Source organism: Neofelis nebulosa, chromosome 15 (genome assembly GCF_028018385.1).
Source record: "Neofelis nebulosa isolate mNeoNeb1 chromosome 15, mNeoNeb1.pri, whole genome shotgun sequence".
Taxonomy (NCBI): Eukaryota; Metazoa; Chordata; class Mammalia; order Carnivora; family Felidae; genus Neofelis; species Neofelis nebulosa.
In genome coordinates, this window is record NC_080796.1 from 9,944,779 (window position 1) to 9,962,936 (window position 18,158).

At 40.4% G+C, this 18,158-nt stretch overlaps 1 protein-coding gene across 1 annotated transcript in view; it reads left to right on the plus strand.

Moving 5' to 3' along the window:
- The window catches only part of LOC131495794 (kinesin-like protein KIF28P), a 78,931-nt gene that overhangs the window by 25,310 nt on the left and 35,463 nt on the right, over positions 1-18,158 (plus strand). Inside the window, exons 5-6 of the mRNA XM_058700946.1 lie at positions 951-1,175; positions 16,085-16,239. Of these exons, the coding sequence (XP_058556929.1) occupies positions 951-1,175; positions 16,085-16,239 (380 nt within the window). The remainder of the gene's footprint in view (positions 1-950; positions 1,176-16,084; positions 16,240-18,158) is intronic.

Genomic DNA, 18,158 nt, shown 5'->3' on the forward strand with positions numbered 1-18,158 from the left:
GGTACTCAGCACGCTAGTCTCTGCTATTTATTTTTATTTTTAGTTGTCGCTGTTTTCAGTAAAATGTCACCACTTTGTAATAGAGACTCTGTGGTAATTCAGACCGGGGCTAGGATGGTGTGTTTCGATGTTATCCCCAAAGGAGTTGCTAATCAAATAAAACGGTTAATAAGGCTCCTGGGAGAACGTTCATGGCAATAAGAGAATAAGGGTTTCAAGCATAAATGTTTTAGAAGCACCTGTTGAAAGCCAGACGCCCGTGCACACCCACTCCAATATTTCGTCATGCTGTAGAAGTGGTTCCAGACGCTTCTAATGCACAACATACAGTGTGTTAAACATTATTCGTTAGCCTCGCTCTGATTACACCGTCCTGTGAAAAAGCATTCACGGAGTGCCTCTCCTATGTCAGGAACTATGTCAGGATCTACTGGTTCCACAGGAAGGGAGTTCACAGGCCGGATGGGCTGTCTGAGGTACTAGAAAATACTGGAACTGAGTTTCAGAAAACTAGGCTTACGCCAGCAGTTACAACAGATTTCCCTCGTGTTGGCTGTTCCCCTATTGCTTAGTTACCTAAATTATGAGAGTGTCCAGTACCTACCGAAATTTAGCATCTATTCGTTCAATAAATATTTATTTTTAATGTTTATTTATTTTTGAGAGAGAGAGAGAGAGCGCACGAGCAGGAGAGGGGCAGAGAGAGAGGGAGACACAGACTCCAAAGCGGGCTCCGGGGTCTGAGCTGTCCGCCCAGAGCCCCCCACACGGGGCTCGAACTCACGAACCGTGAGATCATGTCCTGAGATGAAGTCGGACACTTCACCAACGGAGCCACCCAGGGGCCCTGAAAAGTTTTTTTTTAATTTAATATAGCCTAGGCAGAGGCGTAAGAGCGACGTAAATGGAAATCCCTGGCTTCCTGAAGTTTATACTCTTTTTTTCCACAGATACGAGACCTGCTGTCTAGAACCAAGCAACCCGGAGGACTAAAAGTAAGGGAGGATCAACACCTGGGCTTTTATGTGGACGGCCTGAAGTCAGTGCCCTGTGAGAACTACGCGCAGATTGAAAGGCTGATGGAGCAAGGGACAAAAATAAGGACCACGGCCTCGACCAACATGAACGCCAGCAGCAGCCGGTCTCATATGGTTATCACCATTCAGTTCAGGCAGGTGAGATGTGCGGGAAGGCAGCCGTCCCGCTTCCCCACCAGGCGTGGGGTCTGTGGGGAGGGTTCCCGAGGGCACGAGGAGCTGGTGGGTGTTCCAGAATCCTTTCAGATTTGACCTGTGGATTACGGTGGCTGCTTCCAACCAGGGGCTCCGGGGTCAGGAACAGGAGGAAGGGAGGCACCTTGCCTCTCTCCACCCTGGCTCCCCAGTACGATGATGACCAGCTTTCAGATCCCTGAGCCTGGAGGACACCAGATACTCAACTACCTTTCTGATTCATGCAAGTTGCAAGATAAAGTCTTCGAAACTAGCTCACCCATGTAACTCTCCACTAACTGGCATCTCTGATAAAACCGAGCACATTTTTCCCCTCCGTACTCCTTGGTAGATATCAGAGAGTGAACTCTAGATCGTCACCGGCCGGATTCAGAAACAGTTATTTACAAAGCCTGGGCAATCGGTGCAGGGAGCTGGGATTTCACCATCTCTGTTCCCTACGCCACAGCCTGAGTCACAGACAGAATGGGAATAAATGAAGGTTGCCCTGCTCTGATCAGGAATAGTGGGACGACACTGGACTATACCTGACCCTTTGTTTACCGGCTTTGAAACTTCGGGAAATAACTTCCTTACCCTCAGTCTCCGTTTCCTATTCTGTAAAATGCGATTCTGCAGGAATGCTGGGAAGCTTAAATAAGAGCCTGCATCTTTTTTTTTTTATTGTTTTTTTTAATGATTATTTATTTTTGAGACAGAGAGAGACAGAGCATGAACGAGGGAGGGGCAGAGAGAGAGGGAGACACAGACTCTGAAGCAGGCTCCAGGCTCCGAGCCGTCAGCCCGGAGCCCGACGCGGGGCTCGAACTCACGGACCGCGAGATCGTGACCTGAGCCAAAGTCGGCCGCTTAACCGACTGAGCCCCCCAGGCGCCCCAGAGCCTGCATCTTAAAGAAGTTTGAGGGCAGACTGTGAAGATGGTGGAGAGGGACCTGAGCTCGTTTCCTCCTCCTCACACACAGAGGCAATGACTACGCATGATCCAGCTCACTATGGAAATGACTCGAAGACCAGCAGAACAGCTCTTCCACAGCTAAAGACATGGAGAGATAACCCCCACTGAGGAGGGTAGGAGGGGTGGAGACCTAGCTGGAAAGCAAAGCCCAAGCATAATGACGCCCAAGCGAGAAGGATATCCCAGGCACCAAGATTTTCCCGCACGAGCGAGGGTATCAGATTTTACCTCGGGCACCCCCTGCTCTGGAGACCTGCATCGGAAAGACAAGCCTTGTAACACCTGGCTTTGAAAATCAGTGGACTTAACTCTGGGAGAGGCAAAGCGCCATAAGAATCCAAGAGTCAGGGCCACCGGGGTGGCTCAGTCGATTAAGCACCTGACTCTTGGTTTTGGCTCAGGTCAGGATCTCACCGTGCGTGGGATAGAGCCCAGCATTGGGCTCTGCGCTGACAGCTCAGAGCCTACTTGGGAGTCTCGCTCCCTCACTCTCTCTCTCTCTCTCTCTCTCTGACCACCCCCCCCACTCACTCTCTCTCTCTCTCAAAATAAACAAACTTAAAAATATATCAATTAAAGAATCCGAGAGTCCACTCTTAAAGGGCCAGCACAGAAGCAGTGATTTTAAGGCATGTGTCAGAGGATCAGAGATCTGTAGGAGCTTTCTCAGGGAACGAGAGTGCTGTTTTCCTTGACCTCCTTCAGCCTAGCTGGTCAGTCCTTGTGGGAGTCAGTTCTGATGCTCTCCATCCACCACCTTAGCCCTGCCTGTCCTGACCCTGTGTTCCACCCACCCATCCATCCAAAAAGACTCCTGCCCCAGAGGAGGGGAGCCAGCCTTGACCACCGGCACACCCACAGCTGCCACGGCCAGTCACACAGGAGGGAGCACACAGCCCACACAACTGACCTCCCTGGAGTTCCTGGTTCTGCTGACCAGGGGGGATTGTGCTGCTGGGCCCCACGGGACACCTCTACATAAGGCCACTGCCGTCATCACCAGGAGACATAGCTGACCTAATACACAGAAACAGATGAAGGCTCAGACAAAATGAGAAGACAGAAAAATATATTCCACGCAAAAGAACAGGACGAAACCTCAGTAAAAGAACTAAGCAAAATGGAGATAAGCAATCTGCCTGATAAAGAGTTCAAAGTGATCATCAGGTGCTACACAGACTGGAGAGAAGGGAGGATGAGCTCAGTGAGACCTTCAACCAAAGAGACAGAAATATAGTGGCTGAGTGGCTTAAGAGTCTGACTCTTGATTTTAGCTCAGGTTGTGATCTCATCGCTCTTGGGTTCGAGCCCAGTGTCAGGTTCTGTACTGTCAGTGCTTGGGATTCTCTCTCTTTGCCCCTCCCTGACTCACCTTTTCTCTCTCTCCAAAATAAATACACAAAGAGGAATTTCCTACTCTGTTTGAAGAAAAAAACAAAAAGAACTAATCACAACTGAAGAATATACTGAAATGAAAAATACACTAGAGGGAATCAACAGCAGATTGGAGGATGCAGAACAAAGGATCAGCAATCTGAAAAACAGGGTGATGGAAGGCAGCCAGCTGAACAGCAATTTTTTTTTAAAAGAATTTTTTAAATGAGCATAGCTTGTACTAACATTTGGATTAGAGGGGTTCCAGACAGAGAAGAGAGAGAGAGAAAGGGGCAGAAAACTTATTTGAAGAAATAAGAGTTGAAAAATTCCCTAACCTTGGGAAGAAAACAGACACCCAGGTCCAGGAAAAACAGAGAGCCCTAAACAAGATTCATCCAAGGATGTCCACACTAAGACACATAAAAATTTAAGTGTCAAAAATGAATAACAAAGGGAGAGTCTAGAGAACAGCAAGAGAGAAGCAAATAATTGCATACAAGAGAAACCCCATAAGGCTATCAGCTGATTTTTCAGCAGGAACTTGGCAGGCCAGAAGGGAGTGGCACGATATAATCAAAGTACAGAAAGGAAAAGCCTACAATCAAGAATTCTCTACCCATCAAGGTTATGATCCAGAATTGAAGGAGAGATAAAGAGTTTCCAGGACAGGGGTGCCTGGGTGGCTCAGTCAGTTGAGCATCTGACTCTTGATTTCAGCTCAGATTATGATCCCAGGATTGTGGGATTGAGCCTGGCACCTGCTTAAGATTCTCTCTCTCCCCTGCTCAAGTGTTCTCTCCCACTCTGAATGAATGAATGAATGAATGAATGAATGAATAGCTGGCTAGCTAGCTAGCTAGTTAGCTTCCAGGACAAACAAAAGTCAAAGGAGACCATTACCACTAAACTGGCCTTACAAAAAATGTTAAAACAACTTCTTTAAATGGAAAAGAAAAGGCTATAACTAGAATTAAGAAAATTACGCAAGGAGAGGCACTTGGGTGGCTCAGTCAAGCATCTAACTCCTGGTTTCCGCTCAGGTCATGATCTCACGGTTGGTGAGTTCAAGCTCCACATTGGGCTCCACACTGACAGTGCAGAACCTGCCTGGGATTCTCTCTCACTCCTCCCTCTGCCCCTCCCTCGCTCGTGTGTGTGCATGCCATCTCTCAAAATGAATAAACTTTTTTTTTTTAAGAAAATTATGCAAGGAAAAAATGTCACTGGTAAAACCAGACATAAAGGTGATAAATCAATCACTACTAAAGCTAGTATGAAGGTTACAAGGCAAAGGTAGTAAAATTATATATACAAAAGTCAGTTAAAGGATACATAAAATTTTTAAATGTAAAGTATGACACCATATACATAAAATGTAGAGGGGAAGGAAAAATGTAGAGCGTTTAGAATGTGTTTCAACTTAAGCAATCATCAACGTAAAATAGACTATTATTTACACTGAATTTACATGTGAACCTCATGGTGACCACAAACCCAAAACCCATAAGATACACAAAAAATAAAGGATTCCAAGCACAACAATAAAGTTATCAAATCACAAAGGAAAAGAGCAATAAATTTTGTTTACTAACAAAATAACAAGAACTATATACTTATCGATAATTACTTTAAATGTAAATGGACTACCAGCATTTTTCACACAGCTAGAACAAACAATCCTGAAATTTCTATGCAACTGCTAAAGACCCTGAATAGCGAAAGCAATCCTGAAAAAGAAACGAAAAGCTGGAGGAATCACAATTCCAGACTTTAAGCTGTATTACAAAACTGTAGTCATCAAGACAGTATGGTACTTGCACAGGAACAGACACACAGATCAATGGAACAGAATAGAAAACCCAGAAATGGACCCACAACTATATGGTCAACTAATCTTTGACAAAGTAGGAAAGAATATCCAATGGAAAAAAAGATGGTCTCTTTGACAAATGGTGTTGGGAAAACTGGACACCAGCATGCAGAAGAATGAAACTGGACCACTTTCTTACACTACACACAAAAATAAATTCAAAATGGACAAAGACCTAAATGTGAGACAGGAAATCACCAAAATCCTAGAGGAGAACATAGGTAGCAACCTCTTTGACCTTGGCCGGAACAACTTCTTACTAGACACATTGCCAAAGCAAAAAGGAACTATTGGGACTTCATCAAGATAAAAAGCTTCCGCACAGCAAAGGAAACAATCAACAAAACTAAAAGGCAGCCAATGGAATGGGAGAAGATATTTGCAAATGACATATCTGATAAGGGGTTAGTATTCAAAATCTATAAAGAACTCACCAAACTCAATATCCAAAAAAAACCAAATAATCTGGTCAAGAAATGGGCAGAAGATATGAATAGACATTTCTCCGAAGAAGACACCAGATGGCTAACGGACACATAAGATGCTCAACATCACTCATCATCAGGGAAATACAAATCCAAACTATGATGAGATATTACCTCACACCAGTAGGAATGGCTAATATTAACAACACATGAAACAAGAGATGTTGAGGAGGATGTGAGAAAGGAGAACATTTTGCACTGTTGGTGGGAATGAAAACTGGTGCAGCTGCTCTGGAAAACAGTATGGGGGTTCCCCCAAAAGTTAAAGATAGAACTACCCTATGATCCAGCAATCGCACTACTAAGTATTTACCAAAAGGATCAAAAAAATAGATTCGGAGGGGTGCATGCGCCCTGATGTCTAAAGCAGCACTATCAACAATAGCCAAAGTATGGAAAGAGCCCAAATGTCTATCAACTGATGAATGGATAAAGAAGATGTGGTATGTATGTACACACACACACACACACACACACACACACACACACACACAATGCAATACTACCCAGCCATCACAAAGAATAAAACCTTCCCATTTGCGACAACGTGGATGGAGCTAGAGTGTATTATGTTAAACAAAATAAGTCAGTCAGAGAAAAGACAAATACCATATGATTTCACTCATAGGTGGAATTTAAGAAACAAAACAGATGAACATACGGTAAGGGGGGACAAAGAAAAGGAAGCAACCCATAAGAGACCCTTAACAACAAAGAACAAACTGAGGATTGCTGAAGGGAGGTGGTGGGGGATGGGTTAGGTGGGTGATGGGTATTAATGAGGGCACTTGTTGGGATGAGCACTGGATGTTGTATGTAAGTGATGAATCACTGAGTTCTCCTGAAACCAATAATAACCTGTATGTTAACTGATGAGAATGAATTTATTTATTTATTTATTTATTTATTTATTTATTTATTTATTTATTTATTTATTTATTTTAAGACAGAGTGAGAGTGCCTGAACAGGGGAGGGACAGAGAGAGAGGGAGAGAGAGAATCCCAAGGAGGCTCCGCGCTGTCAGCATGGAGCCCGATGTGGGGCTCAAATTCACTAACTGGGAGATCATGACCTGAGCCCAAACCAAGAGTCGGACGCTCAACTGACTGAGCCACCCAAGCACCCCTAACTGGAATTTAAACCAAAACTTCGAAAAAATGAACGTAAATGGACTACGTGTTCCAATCAAAAGAACATAAAGTGACTGAATGGAATAAACAAACAAACAAACAAGACCCAACTATATGCTGCCTCAGGGATTCACTTCAGACCTAAGGATACATACAGACTGAGAGTGAAAAGATGGCAAAAGATATTCCACGCATGTGGAAGCAAAAAACAAATGCTAGGGTAGACAAAATTGACTTTAAAACAAAGACTGTAACAAGAGACATCATTACATAATGATAAAGGGATCACTCTAACAAGAGGCTATAACAGTTGTAAATCTGTCTGCACCCAACATAGGAGCACCTAAATATATAAAGACAATATTAACAGACATAAAGGGAGAAATTGGCAGTAATACAACAATAGGAGGGGACTTCAACACCCCACTTAAGTCAGTGGACAGATCGTCCAGACAGAAAGTCAACAAGGAAACAGTGGCTTTGGGTGACACATGAGACCAGATGGATCTCACAGATACATATCCCATCCAAGAACAGCAGAATACAAATTCTTTTCAAGTGTACCTGAAACATTCTCCAGGGTAGATTTCATGTTAGGCCACAAAATACACCTCAAGAAACTTAAGGAATTTGAAATCACATCAGGCTCTGCACTGGGATTGGAGCCTGCTGGGGATTCTCTCTCTCCCTCTGGCCCTCCCCCACGTGCACACACTCTCTCTACAAAGACTACTACAAAAGATTATACACCAGCAAATTGGACAAATCGATAGAAGAAATGGATAAATTCCTAGAAATGTACAAGTCCAAGTCTGAATTGGGAAGAAATAGAAAATCTGACCAGACCAATAACCAGGAACAACACTGAATTGGCATTCAAAGAGCTCCCAGCAAACAAAATCGCAGGACCACATGGCTTCACAGATGAAGTCTACCAAACATTTAAAGAAGCGTTAATACCTATTCTTTTCAAACTATTCCAAAAAATAGGAGAGGAAAGAAACCTTCCAAATTTTTCACAGTAGGAGGCCAGCATCATCTTGATGCAAATTAAAAAATGTTAAAGATTAATATCCTTGATGAACATACATGCAAAAATCTTCTACAAACCAAATTCAACAATACCCGAAAAGTATCATTCCCCACAATCAAGTAGGATTTATTTCAGGGACGCAAGGGTAGCTCAAGATTTGCAAATCAATCAACGTAATGTACCACATTAACAAATGAAGGACAAAAATCATATGATTCACAGATGCAGAAAAGAACATTTGACAAAACTTAACATGTGTTCATCAGGAAAACTCTCAATAAAGTGGATTTAAGGGGAACATAACTCAATGTACATAATAAAGTCCACATGTGAAAAACCCACAGCTAGCATTATACTCAGTGGTAAAAAACTAAAGGTGTTTCCTCAAAGATCAGGAACAAGACAGGATGTGCACACTTTTATTCAACATGTGGAAGTCCTAAAAAAAAAAAAATTAAAATTAAAAAAAAAAACTTAGAAAAATAGGGGCGCCTGGATGGCTCAGTCGGTTGAGCATCCGACTTCAGCTCAGGTCATGTTTCACGGTCCGTGAGTTCGAGCTCCGCGTTGAGCTCTGTGCTGACAGCTCAGAGCCTGGAGCCTGTTTTGGATTCTGTGTCTCCCTCTCTCTCTGACCCTCCCCCGTTCATGCTCTGTCTCTCTCTGTCTCAAAAATAAATAAACATTGGGGCACCTGGGTGGCTCAGTCAGTTGGGCGTCCGACTTCGGCTCAGGTCATGATCTCACGGTCCGTGAGTTCGAGCTCCGCGTTGAGCTCTGTGCTAACCGCTCAGAGCCTGGAGCCTGTTTTGGATTCTGTGTCGCTCTCTCTCTCTGACCCTCCCCCGTTCATGCTCTGTCTCTCTCTGTCTCAAAAATAAATAAACGTTAAAAAAAAAGTCTTTTAAAATAAATAAATAAATAAATAAATACTTAAAAAAATTAAAAAAAATAAAACAAACATGTGGAAGTCCTAGCCACAGCAATCAGATGATCAGACATGAAAAAGAATATAAGGTATCCAAATAAGTAAGAAAGAAGTAAAATTTTTCACTATTTGCAGGCGACATGATACTATACATGGAATAACCTAAAGTCTACCAAAAAACTACCTGAATTAATAAATGAATTCAGTAAAGTTTCAGGATACAAAATAGATATACAGAAGTCTATAGATTCCTATTTCTACACATTAATAACAAACTAGTGGAAAGAGAAATTAAGAAAACAATCCTATTTATAATTCTAGCAGAAAGAATAAAATACCCAGGAATGAATTTAACCAAGGAGATAAAAAGAAATGTCCTCTGAAAGCTATACGACATCGATCAAAGACATTGGAGAAGACACAAATAATTTTTTTAACGTTTATTTATTTTTGAGAGAGAGAGAAGGAATGAGAGTGCATGCGTGCAAGCAAGGAGGGGGTGGGCAGAGAGCGAGGGGGACAGAGGATCCAAAGCAACTCTGTGCTGACACATGATCGCGAGATCATCACCTGAGCTGCAGTCGGACACTCAACTGACTGAGCCACCCAGGCGCCCCAAAGAAGACACAAAGAAATGGAAAGACATTCCATGTTCAAGGGTTGGAAGAACAAATACTGTTAAAACGTCTACACTACCCAAAGCAAGCTACAGATCCCATGCAATCCCCATCAAAATACCAGTACTGTTGCTTTTTTTTTTAATAGAACTACAACAAATAATCCTAAAATTTGTACAGAACCACAAAAGAGCCCAAATAACCAAAGCAGTCTTGAGAAAGAGGAGTAAAGCTGGAGGAATTAGAATCCCAGATTTCAAAGTATACTACAAAGCTATAGCAATCAACAGTATGGTAAAGCCACAGAAGCAGATACATCGATCAATGGAGCACAACAGAGAGGCCAGAGATAAACACACACTTTTATGGGCAATTAATCTACAACAAAGGAAGAGAGAACATGCAACGGGAGAAAAGACAGTCTCTTCAATAAACCATGTTGGGAAAACTGGCGAGCTGTGTGCAAAATAATGAAACTGGACTGCTTTCTTTTTTAAAAAAAAATTGTTAATGTTTTTATTTATTTTTGAGACAGAGAGAGACAGAGCATGAGCAGGGGAGGGGCAGAGAGAGGGGGAGACACAGAATCTGAAGCAGGCTCCAGGTTCTGAGCTGTCAGCACAGAGCCCGACGTGGGGCTCGAACTCACGAGCCGTGAGATCGAGCCTGACGTGGGGCTCGAACTCACGAGCCGTGAGATCATGACCTGAGCTGATGTCGGACGCTTAACCGACTGAGCCACCCAGGCGCCCCAAAACTGGACCGCTTTCTAACACCATACACAACAATAAACTCAAGATGGATTAAAGACCTAAAAGTGATAACTGAATGTAGTAAATAAAAAAAAATTTAATTAAATTAAAAAAAGAGGAGCGCCTGGGTGCTCAGTCGGTTGAATGTCCAACTTCGGCTCAGGTCATGATCTCACAGCTCATGGGTTCGAGTCCCGCGTTGGGCTCTGTGCTGACAGCTTGGAGCCTGGAGCCTGCTTCGGATTCTGTGTCTCCCTCTCTCTCTGCCCCTCCCCCACTCTTACTCTCTCTCTCAAAAATAAATAAACATTTTAAAAGTGGTTTAAAAGGTCTATTTAAAGAAAGAAAGAAAACATAGGCTGTAAATGCTCAGATAACAGTCTTAATATTTTTCTGGTTCTGTCTCTTCAGACAATAGCAACAAAAGCAAAAATAAACAGTTGGGACACATCAAAATAAAAAGGTTTGCAGAGCAAAGGAAACCATCAACAAAATGAAAAGGCAACACACTGAATGGGAGAAGATAAATGCAAATGGTATATTCAATAAGGGGTTAGTGTCCAAAATACATAAAGAATTCATACAACTCAATATCAAAAAAAAAAAAAACAAAAACAAAAAAACCAACCTCAAATAATCTGATTTAAAAATTGGGCAGAGGGCCTGAGTAGACATGTTCCAAGGGTGGCCACTGTGGAAAAGTGTGGAGTTTCTTCAAAAAATTAAAAATATAAGTACCATATGATCCAGCAATCCCACTCCTGGGTACTCACCCAAAGAAAATGAAAACACTAGTTCAAAAGATATACATACATCTACATTTATTGCAACATTATTTACAACAGCTAAGATATGGAAACAACCCAAGCATCGGTCAATACCACGTGGTATATATCCTCAATAGAATATTACTCAGCTATAAAAAAGAACGAAATCTTGCCTTTCGGGACAATGTCAATGGACATAGAGGGCATTGTGCTACGTGAAATGAGTCAGAGAAAGAAAAATACCACAGGATTTCAGTTATATGTGGAATCTTAAAAAACAAGACAAATGAACAAACACACAAATAGAAACAGACTTAATAAATACAGAGAGCTAGCGGTCACCAGTGGGGAGGGTTTGGAGGGATGGGTGACATAGGTGAAGGAAATGAAGAGGTACAAACTTGTAAAATGAGTAAGTCACAGGAATGAAAAGTACAGCATAGGGACTAGTCAATAATATTGTAATAACAGTGTATGGTGACAGACGGAGACTACACTCCCCGTGGGGAGCATTTTGTAACATACGTAATTGTCAAATCACTATGCTGCCCACCTGAAACTAATATAATGTCGAGCCCCAACTGTACTTCAATTAAAAGTAAAATAAGGAACTTTGTAGGCTTTTAAGGACTATTCAGATATTTTCCAATTGTTAATAAACTTTATATAGGTTTGCGCTATTTTTGTAACTTGATGTTTTATTTTAGTTGTTTTGTGTTTTCTTCCATTGTTTTTTTTGTTTTGTTTTCTTGGGCGGGGTGGGGGGCGAGACAGAGGATCTGAAGCGGGCTCTGTGTGGAAAGCAGAGAACCTGACGTGGGGCTTAAACTCACAAATCCTGAGATCTTGACCTGAGCCGAAGGCAGACCCCTAACTGACTGAGCCACCCAGGTGCCCCTCAATTTGATATTTTAGAGTCAAGCGAAGAAATCCACTGAAAAATATATGTGTAGAAACCGAGCATTACGCTCTGCTTATTGGTGTCAGTAATAATATTAACACCTGTTACTGTATGCCAGGCATTGTTAGAACCAGCATTTCTCTTATCTGTTGCCCTCCTAACACCTAATATGCTATTATCCCTGATTTCCAACTCAGACAGTTGAAATTCTGACAAGCTATTTCTCACATTCATGTAACCAGCAAGGTGAACTACCATATTCTAAAATCTATGTTCTCATCCCTTCCGTGCATGACCACACCATCCTGAACGCTTACTCATTTCGTAGATTTCCCAGTATCTTCTATTTAAAATGTTTGATCCAATAATAAGAGAATATTATGAGCAATTATATGCCAACAAAATGGACAATCTGGAAGAAATGGACAAATTCCTAGAAACATATATCCTACCAAAACTGAAACAGGAAGAAATAGAAAATTTGAACAGACCCATAACCAGTAAGGAAACTGAATTAGTAATCAAAAATCTGCCAAAAAACAAGAGTCCAGGGCCAGATGGCTTTCTAGGGGGATTCTACCAAACATTTAAGGAAGAGTTAACACCTATTCTCTTGAAACTGTTCCAAAAAATAGAAATGGAAGGAAAACTTCCAAACTCTTTCTATGAAGCCAGCATTACCCTGATTCCAAAACCAGACAGAAACCCCACTAAAAAGGAGAACTACAGACCAATTTCCCTGATGAACATGGATGCAAAAATCCTCAACAAGATATTAGCCAACGGGATCCAATGAAACATTAAAAAAATTATTCACCACCACCAAGTGGGATTTATACCTGGGATGCAGGGCTGGTTCAATATCCGCAAAACAATTAACGTGATTCATCACATCAATAAAAGAAAGGACAAGAACCATATGATCCTCTCAATAGATGTAGAGAAAGCATTTGACAAAATACAGCATCCTTTCTTGATAAAAACCCTGAAGAAAGTAGGGATAGAAGGATCATACCTCGAGATTACAAAAGCCATATACTAGTGACCCAACACTAATATCACCCCCAATGGGGAAAAACTGACAGCTTTCCCCATAAGGTCAGGAACGAGACAGGGATGTCCACTCTCGCCACTGTTATTCAACATAGTATTGGAATCTTAGCCTCTGTAATCAGACAACACAAAGAAATAAAAGGCATCCAAATCAGCCAGAAGGAGGTCAAACTTTCACTCTTTTCAGATGACATGATACTCTACATGGAAAACCCAAAAGATTCCACCAAAAAACTGCTAGAACTGATTCATGAATTCAGCAAAGTTGTAGGATATAAAATCAATGCACAGAAATCAGTTGCATTTCTATACACCAACAATGAAGTGACAGAAAGAGAAATCAAGGAATCGATCCCATTTACAGTTGCACCAAAAACCATAAAATACCTAGGAATATATCTAACCAAAGAGGTGAACAATCTATACACTGAAAACTATAGAAAGCTGATGAAAGAAATTGAAGACACAAAGAAATGGAAAAAGATTCCATGCTCCTGGATAAGAAGAACAAATATGGTTAAAATGTCGATACTACCCAAAGCAATCTACATATTCAATGTAATCCCTATCAAAGTAATATGAGCATTCTTCACAGAGCTAGAACAAATAATCCTAAAATTTGTATGGAGCCAGAAAAGAATAGCCAAAGCAATCCTGAAAAAGAAAACCAAAGCAGGAGGCATCACAATCCCAGACTTCAAGCTACACTACAAAGCTGTAATCATCAAGACAGTATGGTACTGGCACAAGAACAGACACTCAGATCAATGGAATAGAATAGAGAACCCAGAAATGGACCCACAAACATATGGGCAACTAATCTTTGACAAAACAGGAAAGAATATCCAATGGAAAAAAGACAGTCTCTTCAGCAAGTGGTGCTGGGAAAACTGGACAGGGACATGCAGAAGAATGAACCTGGACCACTTTCTTACACCAGACACAAAAATAAACTCAAAGTGGATGAAAGACCTCAATGTAAGACAGGAAGCCATCAAAATCCTTGAGGAGAAAGCAGGCAAAAACCTCTTTGGTCTTGCCCGCAGCAATTTCTTACTCAACACGTCTCTGGAGGCAAGGGAAACAAAAGCAAAAATGAACTACTGGGACCTCATCAAAATAAAAGGCTTCTGCACAGCGAAGGAAACAATCAGCAAAATTAAAAGGCAACTGATGGAATGGGAGAAGATATTTGCAAATGACATATCAGATAAAGGGTTAGTATCCAAAATCTACAAAGAACTTATCAAACTCAACACCCAAAAAACAAATAATCCAGTGAAGAAATGGGCTAAAGACATGAATAGACACTTCTCCAAAGAAGAGATCCAGATGGCCAACCAACACATGAAAAAATGCTCCACATCACTCATCATCAGGGAAATACAAATCAAAACCACAATGATATACCACCTTACACCTGTCAGACTAACGTTAACAATTCAGGCAACAACAGATGTTGGCGAGGATGTGGAGAAAGAGGATCTCTTTTGCCTTGTTGGTGGGAATGCAAGCTGGCACAGCCACTCTGGAAAACAGTATGGAGGTTCCTCAAAAAACTAAAAAGAGAACTACCCTACGACCCAGTAATTGCACTACTAGGCATTTATTCAAGGGATACAGGTGTGCTGTTTCGAAGGGACGCATGCACCCCCATGTTTATAGCAGCACTATCAACAAGAGCCAAAGTATGGAAAGAGTCCAAATGTCCACTGATGGATGAATGGATAAAGAAGATGTGGTGTGTGTGTGTGTGTGTGTGTGTGTGTGTGTGTGTGTGTGTATATATATATATACATTTGCAACTACATGGATAGGACTGGAGGGTATTATGCTAAGTGAAATTAGTCAGAGAAAGACAAAAATCCTATGACTTCACTCATATGAGGACTTTAAGAGACAAAACAGATGAACATAAGGGAAGGGAAACAAAAATAATATAAAAACAGAAAGGGGGACAAAAGAGACTCATAAATATGGAGAACAAACTGAGGGTTGCTGGAGGGGTTGTGGGAGGGGGGATGGGCTAAATGGGTAAGGGGCATTAAGAAATCTACTGAAATCGTTGCTTCACTATACACTAATTTGGATGTAAATTTTAAAAAATAAAAAATAAAGTTAAATAAAAAAAATAAAAATAAAAATAAAAAAAATAAAAATAAAAATAAAATAAAATAAAATAAAATAAAATAAAATAAAATAAAATGTTTGATCATCGGGGCACCCGGGTGGCTCAGTCAGTTAAGCATCTGACTTCAGCTGTGTGTCTCTGTCTCTCAATAAATAAACGTTAAAAAAAATTTAAAATGTTTGACCATCAAAATACTTGAGAGCAGCAATTGGTATCTAATAGATCACTGGGAATAGCTCTGCAAAATAGAGAGGGAGTAACAGAGATATTTGGGCCTGGTGGTGTATTATTGTAAAATGCCATTGTAAAAAAGATGGCTTTTTCATTTTCATTATATATTTAAAATTTTTATTATATGTTTTAAATTTATAATATTAATTTTTATTTATAATATATATTATATATTAATTTGTTTTAAATTTTGTTTTAAATTTATATTATTTTTTATTTATAATATATAATACATACATTATATATTACATATTAATGCGTAATATGTTTTTTTTAATGTTTATTTACATTTGAGAGAGAGACAGAGTGTGAGCGGAAGAGGGGCAGAGAGAGAGGGAGACACAGAATCCGAAACAGGCTCCAGGCTCTGAGTTGTCAGCACAGAGCCCGATATGGGGCTCAAACCCACGAACCGGGAGATCATGACCTGAGCCCAAGTCGGTCACCTAACCAACTGAGGCACCCAGGCGCCCCAGTAATATTAAATGTTTTAAACTTTATTATATGCTTTTGAGTGTGAAGTACAAATAGAAAAAAATGTTTTAAAATGTGAACTGGACTGACTTCATATGTAGCCTGTTACCCCTCTGATAACATGACTGTGGTGCTCTCCCACACAGGTTTTCCTGGACAGAGACCTCACCAAGCAATCCACGATTAATTTGGTGGATTTAGCAGGAAGTGAAAGGCAGAAATCTTCAGGATCTGAAGGAGACAGACTGAGGGAAGGATCACAAGTTAACTTAAGTTTAACCAATTTAGGAAATGTTATCAGGTAAATAACCTGTCCATGGGTATTTATTTCTATCATAAAAATGACCCCAGATATCAAAAATTAGATTAATCATAACCCTTGAGTCATGACCCACTGTCATCATTGGTTCATACCTGGTCCTCCTATTTATTTTAAATGAATTGCTTTTTAATAAAATTAAAAACAGTAATAAAGCCACCACCCAACCCAAGAAATCATTGGTATTTCTCTACTGTGCTCCCCTTGGAGGTAACCGCCATCTTGAATTTTGTTTACCCCTCTCTGTCCCTCCCTCCCTTTCTTCTTTCATCCTTTCTTGTTTTTATCACATGTGAATATTATTAGTTAGTGGCACTCATTTTTGAAATGTTTACAAAGGGTATAAAATATTACATTGTTTTCTGGATCCTGTTCTTAAGTGATTAAAATATAAACTACAAAAAGTGTGCAAATCTTAAATGCTCAGGTCAATGAATTTTTATACATATATATCTGTGTAATTACCACCAAGCTCAAGATATAGAACATTTCCAAAACCCAGAAACCTCCCTTGTACTTCCCTCCTAGCTTTCACTTCCACCAGAAGAAATTGACCTTTGCCACTACAAATTGGTTTTGCCTAACTGTATAGATTTTCATATAAATGTGACCATTTATAAGAGGCCATTGTTTTTTGCATTTGGCTTCATTCACTAAGGACTGTGTCTAGGAGACTAGGCCATGTTTCTCATGTAGCAATTATTAGTTCTTTTTCATTGCTATGTAGCATTCCATTGTGGGAATGTGCCACAATCATTTATCCATTCTCCTATTGATGGACGTTTCCTTTGCGTCCAGGTTTTGAGTATTCTAAATAAGGTTGCTATGAACATTCTTGTATGGGTGCTTTGGGGAAAATAATTTCTCCTTCCTCTCAAGTACACACCCAGGAGTAGAATTGTCGGGATTGGCTTTTAGATCCAACATTATTAACAGTATGTGTCCATGCTATCTGTGGCTATAGTTAATTTACCTTCTGTTCTGTCACTAAACATTGTGCCTATGAGATTCCTTTTTGTAGAAGTTGTTACTTCTTTTTCCTTATGATGTAGTATTCCATGGTGGGAACATGCCATAACTTCTTCATTGGTTCTCCTGTTGATTGGCATTTTGGTTGTTCCCAGGTTTTGGTTTTTTTGCTATTACAAACGGCGCTATTATGAACATTCTTGTACAAATCACAGGGTATCAATATATTAAAGTTTCTTTTGAGTATAGAAAAAGGACTGAAATTGTTGGATTATATATAAGTTGTATACAATACCTAAGTTTTGAGGGTGGTGACAAGTTATTTTCCAAAATGGTGGGGCCAATTTACACTCCCAGCAGCAATGGATAAGATATCCCATTGATCCACATCTTTTCTAAGGCTTGGTATTATCATACTTCTTGAGATTTACTAATTAAATGGGTATGAAGATACCTTACCGTGGTCTTGATACTCTTGGTTTTTAGCAAGTTTGAGCATCATGTGATATGTTTACCGGCAATATGTCTCCTCTCAAAACGTTCTGTTTTTCCCATTATTCTATCCAGTTACTGTCTTTTTATTGATTCATAGGCATCCTTTACATATTTTTATTACTCTTTTCTCAGGTATATAAGCACCTTCACCCAGCACATAGCGTGTCTTTTCAATGTAAAGTGTCTATTGATGAGTAGAAATCATGGTAGTGGTTTTTGTTTAGCATTTCCTGAGTCTTGTTTAAGAAAAGTAGCGTCTGAAAACCATCTCCCTAAATTTCATTTAATTTCCTGTCCATCTGGACTTGATTTCTGTGTGTAGTATAAGGTAGGCGTCCTTTTCATTATTTTTACCTTATAGATTACAATTTTTCCAGTTACACTGTTGAATAGTTCCTCCTCTCCTCAGGGGATCTTCTATGCTATCTCTGTCATAG